This window comes from Blastomyces gilchristii, assembly GCF_000003855.2.
Source record: "Blastomyces gilchristii SLH14081 genomic scaffold supercont1.7, whole genome shotgun sequence".
Lineage (NCBI taxonomy): Eukaryota > Fungi > Ascomycota > Eurotiomycetes > Onygenales > Ajellomycetaceae > Blastomyces > Blastomyces gilchristii.
The window spans coordinates 2,211,270-2,221,587 of NW_003101676.1; the positions used below are offsets into that span (position 1 = coordinate 2,211,270).

The 10,318-nt window shown below is 34.0% G+C and overlaps 2 protein-coding genes across 2 annotated transcripts; both read right to left on the bottom strand.

Moving 5' to 3' along the window:
- Positions 1 to 391: 391 nt before the first annotated feature.
- On the bottom strand, positions 392 to 1,375 carry BDBG_04324 (uncharacterized protein; the record flags this gene model as incomplete). Its single annotated transcript, XM_002625409.2, has 2 exons — positions 392 to 838; positions 895 to 1,375. The coding sequence occupies 2 exons, from the start codon at positions 1,373 to 1,375 to the stop codon at positions 471 to 473; spliced, it is 849 nt and encodes a 282-aa protein (XP_002625455.2). The 3' UTR covers positions 392 to 470.
- A 479-nt stretch (positions 1,376 to 1,854) lies between these two features.
- Positions 1,855 to 2,338, bottom strand: BDBG_17020 (uncharacterized protein; the record flags this gene model as incomplete). The annotated part of the gene is made up of 2 exons (XM_031724834.1): positions 1,855 to 1,953; positions 2,087 to 2,338. 2 exons carry the CDS (start codon positions 2,336 to 2,338, stop codon positions 1,855 to 1,857), a joined length of 351 nt encoding a protein of 116 aa, XP_031578247.1.
- Between the last annotated feature and the right edge of the window lie 7,980 nt (positions 2,339 to 10,318).

The window sequence follows — 10,318 nt, forward strand, 5'->3', positions numbered from 1 at the left end:
TGTGGTGGTGTACGCGGTGGAGCTTCGGGGTGGAAGAATATACGCGCGTTCGTAGCGGCCGAGGATTGGTGATTGAGAATGGCCGAGAATCGGAGCGTACGCGTTTGAGAATGAAGTGGTTGGAATCTGTGAAGTGTAACGAAATAGTCTATATGATTGATCAGACGCAGCCCGCCACAAAGACATTATAAATCTCTGACAGTGTATTAAGACAATAGTTATAACTGTCTAGAACTTCTATTACTTTGTATTTAATAAAATGTTTTTGTAGCACATGAGTCTTGATGTGTTAATTATTGCAGAGCTAGTCTGCATTAGAAAACAGTGATTCTACAGGCGGACTGCAATATAGTAGAATTGAATATTTTCATCATCATCATCATCCTCCCCTGTAAATCATTAATTTGATTGCTTCATAGTAACTAATTTTTTTAAAAAACAACATCTGCATGGCCCGGCCTGCAAGCTATCTAATCATCTTTGATGAATTCAACAGCCATTTTCAAGAGGCACTGAACATGGTTCAATTTTCCCTGAAGAGAGGTGTTCTCGCGGCGCAGGCATTCAATCTCAACTTCTTTGGCATCAAGCAACTCAACACTATTGTCCCTGACATGGTGTTTGGCGGGGCGGGCCAGGGCTGTAACAGCAGCAGCGGGTCGTTTGCGGGGGGAGAGGTTCTGCTTGACAACTGCGGTGGGCTTCTTTTCCTTCTTCTCCTTCTTCTCCTTCTTCTTCTTCTTCTTTCTTTTCTTCACCTCTGCCTCCTTCTTCATCTTCTCCTTCTTCTTCTCCTCTGCCTCCTTCTCCTTCTCCTTGGGGTTGGTGGTTCGGTTGCCTAATTGTATATCAGCTTATTGCTAATTTGCACTTGAATTCATAGTATAGACTTACTCAAATGATAGAAGCAATGGCTCCCCATGCTGCTATAGTGGCAGCTGGCACATGCATCTCGACAATGGCCTTGAAGATCAATATAACTTGTAAATGAGCCTTCGCCCCAGGCGCAGTGGTTGCAAGGTTTTTTTGCAGTCATTCTCCGCGAATGCAGCAGTGCAGTCTCCTGATTGACAGAACAGCTCAAATTGAGAGTCTTGCCCTCCCGCACGTCCACCGCGCGGACATGGGACAGTGCAAGGAGAGCAACAGTCTCTGCTGACGGTTTATTCATCAGGGTCTCAGCTAGAGCTGTCCAGCTCTCAGAAGATGACTCAGTGGCCGCAGTGAGGGGACGGGAGGCACTGAAGGCATGGGGGGGGGTGGGCAGTAGACTTTTCGCGGGCTGCAATGACAGCAGCACGGGCAGATGGAGGGTAGGAGCTGCTCGTGCGCGGGGGGGGGGAATGGCAGTGATCTCTGACTGCAGTAATCTCATTGTCAGCTTCCTGCTGAGTCATTCAATTCAAAGCTACAGCAATAGAGCAGTCTGCAATGATTACAGCTATACTGCTGTTAGATCTGCTATATAGACTCTTTTTCTCAACTTACAGAGAAGATGTGAGTCCTGCTTGGCCTGCATTTTTCTCATAGCTCAGGCCGCAGAATCTCTTGTTGCTTGAACTTCTGCTTGATTGATTGAAGTAAACATGAAATCATCTGAATCAGACTCATTGAGAAGAGAGGGCATGGTCTTACTGCTGCTGCAACAACTGATTATTCAATTATTTAATGATTTGACTTGATTAAGATTATAATCTATGACTACTACTACTATATTTTATGTGGGTGACTGGCTTGCTATGTATTAACTCATCAACACTTAGTGTTTTGCAGATATAGATTCACTGATATTTGAACATGTGATCATTCACAGAGTGGCTATTTCTATTCTATTCATACAAAAAAAATGAGTATTCAAACTCTTGAATCCTTGTAATTATTGAGATCTGCATCATATAGATCATCAAAGCTTGAGAGCAGTGAGTTATAGAGCGAGTGTCTTGCTGATGAGAACTGACAGATTGTTAAGTCAAAGGCGTCTGTACACACTGAAGAAAGAGATAAGAGTGAAGAAGCTGCAATAGAAGCTGTAATAAGGTGTAGATAATTAGTAAAGTAATGATAGATCTTAGTGATTGTTACTTACATGTTGCAGTTCATGTCTCTCTGTATTCAAACATCTCATTTTCATTGTATTGAATTCGTCTTTGCGAAATCTGTGATAATCAAATGCCTTCTCAAAGAGCAATTCTTGATAGAACTTCACCTGTGAGACAGCAACATAAGTCAAGCCAGCTGCAAAGTTCTTCTTGATAATGTTCAGAACAATCTTATTGAATGATAGACCTTGAGATTTGTGAACTGTAATAACATAGGCAAGAGTTATGAGAAATTGCATGTGAGTACAGATAGACTGACCGTGTGACCATGTCTGAGATCAGAACCAGATTTTTTGATAGTTTCATTATCAATTCAACTGATCCTATTACACAGTTTTAATATTAGATAGTAGTCTCATACTGTCTCAGTAAGACTTACTGTCTACTCTTGTCACATTTTTCAAATGAGACCATGATTTCCACTTCTTAATTTAAATTATTTTTATTAATTTAAATGACTTTAAATCTCATTTGAGTGTTACCAAAAAGCATTACTTTTTAAAAAATTAAAAATAGTCTAAAAAAAACCTTAAAATGTCTAAAAATAGTAACTTTATGCCAAGAATGAAACTAAATGAAATCAAATGAGATCACTTTCTCATTTTTTTCAAGTCATGGTTTCATTTTAAGATCTGATATATAGTCACTTTACATGTTTTTTTAATGACTAGTCCCAGCAGGATTCACGTCAAGAAATGTATGAGATCAGATCAAATGAGACTAAACATGAAATTCATAATCTCAGTGATCAGTCTAATACTGATCTATTCAGTATAAGTCTCTTACACTTGAAAAATATTCATTATCTTCTTATTAGAAATAATTACTCACTGAGATATCTGAACGCGTAATAACATGTAAGAAACAGAGAAACAATCAGTTAAGTACAGACTGATCAGTAGTACTATAAATTTCACATTTGAGCTTATTTGATCTGATCTTATACATTTCTTAATATGAGTTTCATCAGAACTAAGTCTTAAAAAAATCTGAAAATGAATCATTTCTGAGAGAAATGATGTGAAAAATGACTAGATTTAATTCAAGAACAGTGAAATGAGAGAAATTTCACAGAATAAATGATGAAAGTGAATCATTCTTTTAAAATCAGAATAAAACTGAGTGTAAGAGGCCTACGCTGAATAGATCAGTATAATATATAGGTCTTATATAACAAAGAGAAAAATGTTAAAGAAGGAAAAGAAAGAGAAAGTATAAGAATCAGCAATTGAAGTGAATATTTATACATGTATGTGATGATGTACACAGTGAAGCTTCAGAGTGGAAGAATATACATGTGTTCATAGCAGCTAAGAATCAGCGATTGAGAATGACTGAGAATCAGAGTATATGTGTTCAGAAGAATATATACACGTTCATAGTAGCTGAGAATCAGCAACTGAGAATGAAGCAGTAGAAATCTATGAAGTGTAACAAAATAGTCTATATGATTAATCAGGCACAGCTCATCACATTAGCTCTTTCTTTTCAGAAGCAGTTCTCATTGATCAAGAGCCACTGTTTCAGATAACATAGAACTCAGAGTTCAGGTCAGTTGATCATAGCTGACTCATTTCACAAGATATTATCAGTCACAGCTGTGTGATCTCTCATTGAGAATATCTTCAATCTCTCACTCAAGTTTATTATCTTCTTCTATGATCCCTGGCAGTTGTTAGTCAGAAGTAAGTTGAGAAGGGAACAGGTCAGTAGCAGCGCGGCAGAGTAAGCTTGTATAAAAGATATCATGAATCTCTGATGATGTGTCAAGACAGTAGTTATGACTATCTAGAACTTCTATCACTTTATACCTGATGTGATGATAATCTAGTGTATGAGATGAACATGTGATTCATATATTCTTGAGATTCAATCACACAAGATCTTCTATCTTATACTGTTCTGTGAGATCTTGTCAGATGTTGATTTGATCTTCTTAATCTTGTTTTACAGTTATCATGAAGACCTCTGCTCAGTCACAGATGTCTTAAAGCTTCATTACTATATTATCAGTGATCTGAATTAAACTGTGAGAATTCAGTGTGAACTGTATAGTCTCTAGAAGATTTAACACTTTCATATGATATCTGTGTGTAAGAAATAACAGACTTACATCTGTTGAAATGACATCTCAACTGTTGATAGCAACTTCTGCATATAGAAGAAGATCATGTCAATCATCTTGTAAGTAATTACAGAACTTACAGAGATAATTCCTCACAGTCTGAATTGTCTGTTCTGATGCATTATCAGTCTCAGAGTGATAGATAGTTGACAAACAGTGTGTAATCTTGAGAACTTGATAGATTCTTATTCAAAGAGTACTCATGAATTAACAGCTCTGATCTGATACTATAGATCTCAGTAATTCATACATTTAATAGAACAGACTCTGTAGAAAAGCTTCAGTGACTTATTCAGTATTCATCTTATCACAAGATTTCAATATTACATCTTTGCTTAATTAATTCATGATGATCAGGATGTTTCTACAATTCTTACTCTCAGAGAGATTGACAGCAAAGTCAATTATCATATCTCATTAGATTCTATCAGAGACACTGAGTGATTTCAGCAGGTCTTTTCTACAGTTCTTTTATAAGATGATGAAAGAATAACAGTTGCAGTTTCAGACAAAACATCTGATACTGTTTAATATCTCAGATCAGTAGAATTCTTGAGAGATTATTCAGTACAGTTATTCACAGCCTGAATAATCAGTTATACACAAATTGTGCATCTCTTGCATTATTCAGGTGTGTAAGAGTTCAGAGTGAGAGACTCAGCATTGTTCATAGAATTATAGAGTGTTGTTATCATCAATTGAACATTCTGAGATATCAGTTCTTATACATAGTTCTAGAGGAAATCAGAGTGCTTCTTGATATACTGCTTTGATGAGAGTCTGAAGAAGTTCATCAGCCTGAGCTGCTGTATATCACAGTTCATTCAGTGCAGAAGAAGTGAGGATATCAGTGTCAGTGTCAGTTCAGAGAGAGAGTGTTCTAATCAGAGAAATACATATAGTGTCATGAGTTGTTCTATCTTGATCAATCAATATCTTCGGATCTAAGAGCCGGTGCTCTCGGTTCATTCAACGAGTGTCTGTTACATTGAAAGGCATATCTTGCTCTTATCATAAGAGAGCATCTGCCATTGAGTTCTGGCTGCCAGGTCAGTAGTGTATTATAAAATAAAAGTGACTTAAGAACTTTAATCATCATATCTGTCATTCAGTGAGTTTACAGATTATTGTGAAGTGTTTGAGATTCTTATAATCTATGATTATCTCAAATTCAGAGATGCTTCAGAGTTCAGAGTCTTATTCTTCTAGACAGTGTATAATTGTAAGAAGTTTCTTATCATAGATCTTATAATTGCATTCAGCAGAACTCAGTTTCTTAGATATGAAAATGCATAATTATAAGACATCTTCATTATCATATTACAGGATGACTTCTTCTGTAATATAATCAGAGAAATCAGCTTCAATAACTGTCTCATGATCAGAATTGAATATTATTAGTAGAGAGGTATTAATGAACATCTTCTTCATCTGTGTAAATACAGCTTCAGCATTCACTAATCATTGAAATACTGAGTTCTTCTTAATGAGTTCTATAAGTGATCTCATGATATCTGAGAAGTTTCATATAAATCATTGATAGAAGTTAGTGAATTTGATGAAGCTTTGTACATCTTTCACAGTGCACAGAGCCTCTCATTCAACAATAGCAGAGATCTTCTCAGAATTCATTCAGATTCTCTTGCCGGCTTCTATAATAAAGTCTAGATATTTTGTACTTTTAATCTCAAAATTACACTTGTCTATGTCTATCAGCAGTTCTGCTTCTCATAGTTATTGTAATATCTTTTACATGTGTTCTTGATATTCTTTCCTGAATTCATCAGTGAAGATGAGAATATCATTAAGATATGCAGATGCAAATTTATCAAGAAAGTCTCAGAGTGCTCAGTTGATATACTTCTGAAATATACTGAGAGTGTTAGTCAGTTCAAAGAATGTGACTACTTATTCAAAGAGATCATATCATGTTCAGAATACTGTAAGCCACTAATCTTCTTCAGTAATACAAATCTTATGAAACACAGTGATAACATCTAACTTTGTAAAGCATTGAGCTTGTCTGATATGAGCTAGAGTTTCATTGATAAGAGATAAAGAATAACAGTTCTTCTTTATTAATCTATTCAATTCTCAATAATTCACACAGAACTGAAGTTCTTCATCTGATTTCTTTGCAAAGAGAATAGAGACTGCAGTGAAAGAGTTGCTAACATGTATGAATTCTTTATTCAACAGATTATTGAGTGTCTTTCAAAGAAGAAGAAGTTCATCTCAGAACATGTTATAAAGAGAGCCTTATAATGATTCAGAGTTCTTACTGTCTCTCTTTTTCAACTTGATACTGTGGTTCACTTCTGAACCTTGTAAGAGAGGTAGATTTGTAACATTATTATCTCATCAGAAGATATCTAGATATTCATGATATTATTGAGAGAGTTTTGTACAAGAATCTGTTATTGTAACATGAAATAACTTTTCTAGAGCCTTTTTGATATCAGCCAGACTGGCGGAATAGATTGACATATGATCCTGCTATTAGCAATCTTGTCAGTGACTCTGTCAGCGGTTTTGATGACAACTTCTTTTTCAGAGTATTTCATAAGCATTGACAGAGATCTGTGTAAGGTTCATAGTCTTGTGAATATCATCTTTGTAAATTCTATCATTGTTAGGGAATATCAAGCTCCTGTTTCAAGTATCTAATAAGATGCCTTGTTCAGATAGCCAGGCAAGTTCTAATATAAAATTATAATCAAGATTATCAACTTTATATGCATAGGCATTTTCATGTTAATGTTCTTTCATATCTATGTTTAGTTTCACCATGTAATAGATACAAACATCTTTTGAATCATTAAATCCTGAAAGAAGTTGAGGTTTTGATAAGAGAATACACTGAAGGTAATAATGTCTTACAACTGAAGATTTTATCATTGCATAGTGACATAGACCACTGTCTATCATGACTTTCATATTATACATATTATCAATCACAGTAGATACAAGAATCACATTCATTGTCATTTTCTCTTCAAATCATTGTCATCTGATCTCCTCAAGCTTCTGTTTGCGAATTTGAACAGAAGCTAATCTTTTCCCTGTTTCATTGAAGCATTCTTGTAGTTATCTTCTGAATCTTCCTTCACTGCAATGTGATTGGTGTGCACAGATGCTGATTCATTCTTTGAATAAGAAGGCACTGATCTTTCTCTTGATTGAGGGAGCACATAGGTCAATTGACAGTTGAAAGTGATGTGTCCTGATCAGTTACAGTTAATGCATACTTCATGTTGACATCAATCAGTGACTTTCTCAGAAGTGATCTCAGGAACTCAGAAGCCTGTTCAAATAGCAGAAACTCTTGCTTGTGCATAGACATTTGAATCTATTCAGTTCATGACATCTGTATCATTGCTGTTACTCCTCTTCAGAATGAGTGTATGAGTGACTGAGATGTAATGTCTTCTGTCACTGTTCTGTATACTCTTGAGCTTGATAAGACAGTCATTTAATGTTCAGAGCTGTGTGCAGAATCCCTTATAAATTGAGTCTTCATTTATACTTATGAGAGTCTGTAAGAGTTCAAAAGTTAATGTCTTCTTGAGCATACTAATCTTCATTTGATTCTTTCAAGATTGATCATCTGCTTCTAAGATTTTGATGTCAAAGTCAGAGATGAATGTTGTAAGAGGAGTATTTCTCTGTCAGATGCTCTGTAACTAATCTAACACTTTCTATTACATGACAGTGTCTTAAAACAGAACATCAAGATGTTTGATAATATTATCAGACATTTGCAATGCTGGTTCACATGCTTTCATTCATGAATGAAACTTTTGTTTCACACAATTTTTCAATTGTTCATTGATATATCAACCTTGATTGATTAGCAAACTGATGACATCTTCATTCACACTCAGTTTCACAAGCATTTTCATTCTTCATGATGAGTAGAGAGTGAGATCAGAAGTATTAAAATATGTGAAAGAATCTAAGCATTCTTTCAGTGCTTTTGTATTCAATTCTGTAGATGTTGAAATTGCATGAGTTTCTTGTTGAGTTAATTGTTGAATTTCCTTGTATTGAAGTTGTTGAGTTGCATGCATATCAGCTATCTGCTGCTGTTGTAATTTCAACATTGCTCAGAGTCACTGTGGCATCATATCTATGCTCACATTCAAGAGTTCTCTCATATTGTCATTAGACATGATTATATTGATCATTGAATGTGTACTTGTATGAATATCTCATATATCTGAGATGTCAGAACTCTTAAGTCTTTCACTGACATTCTCTTATAAGATCTTACTCTCTTTGTAAGATCTTGTTCCAGGGTCAGAGTGACTGATGAGCAAGCTTCTATCTAAGAACTCAGTATTCACTTAACTGTTTGACTGTTTCTCTATTTCTTATACATTGTTATGCATTCAGATATCTCAGTGAGTAATCATTTCTAATATGAAGACAATGAACATGAATAATTATTTCTAATAAGAAGATGATAAACATTTTTCTAGTGTAAGAGGCCTACACTGAATAGATTGATATAATATATAGATCTTATATAATAAAGAGAAAAACATTAAAGAAGAAAAAGAAAGAGAAAGTACAAGAATCAGTGATTGAAGTGAATATTTATACATGTATGTGATGGCATACGCGGTGGAGCTTCAGAGCGGAAGAATATACACACATTTATAGTGGCTGAGAATTGACAATTGAGAATGGCTGAGAATCAGAGCATACACATTTGAAAGAATATACACGCGTTCATAGCGGCTGAGGATCAGTGATCAAGAATGAAGCGGTAGAAATCTATGAAGTGTAACAGAATAGTCTATATAATTGATCGGGCGCAGCCCGCCACACTGAGACAGAAGATTAAATTCAGTCTCATTCAGTTCATTCAGCAATTGCTTATATAATCAGAATCTGATAATGATTATTAATAACACTTATGAAATAACTAAATATATTCTTGTATAAGTTTATTCTTTACTTTCTTATAAAAACTACACTTCTCTAATATACTATAATCAGAGATATTAAACTGTCTGATAGTTTCATATTTTATAATCATAAGTTTCTTAATTATTTCTTCTTGTAATTGTTCTCAGTAATAGTGATAAATATCTTGATTTAAGTTAAACTTTCATTTCATTCTCATCTGTGTCAATGAAATTGTCAGAATATTATATATTATCAGTGTAATAGTTGAATATATACTCTCAATAATTTTCTATAACTCTAGAATTAATTTAGTGTATAAATTCATCAGATTATCTTGAAGATAGCAGTCAAATTCAGTTTTATAAGTATGTAGTTTTACCTGATTTTCAGTTGAAATTAATGTATGCAAGTTCTGTTTCAAAGTTAGTATTATAGTTCTATATAATATAGAGTGTTATCAAAGATTATTACTTACTAGAGAATTGTATTTCACTATCTTCACATCTCTAATATCTGCTCATTCAAATCTCTGATAGTTAGTATTATAGTAGTCTTGAGTTAATTTAATATATAAGTCTTATTTCTTCTCTATTCAATCTTGAGAAGTGTAGATACTAACTCAATAAGAGAAATCTAGTAGAGCTGCTACAGCATAGTACTCTGTAAAAGATTGTTCAGTTTTGCTGTAGTAATATATCAGTTTATTTCTTACAGTAATAATAGCCTGCACTATAGCATTATCTCAGACTGAATTTCTTTTTGAGTGATTTAACTACTTCTCAAGATAAGTAAATAAACTGTTATACACTCATCAGACTGACTGCAGCATTGATGTATAAGTAATTGAGACTATCTTTATTCTCTTATAAAACTGAAACAGTAAATCAATTACATTTTTCAACTGAGTTTACTTTATATTAGAAAGTTTCAATATCTGAATCTTTTTCTAATCAGAGTTTTACACTCAATAATTAATTATCTGATATAATTGAAGAGTCTGAATAATTATCTTATATATTAAACTTCCCTGTGTTCTAACATTCTGTATTATATTCAGTGATGTGACTGATTTGTTTATTTATTAAATATTATAAAATGATTATTATTATTTAGAGAAGATACAAATCATATTAACAATGTTTCAAATCTGTGATATTTAAATTATTAATCAATCTATTCA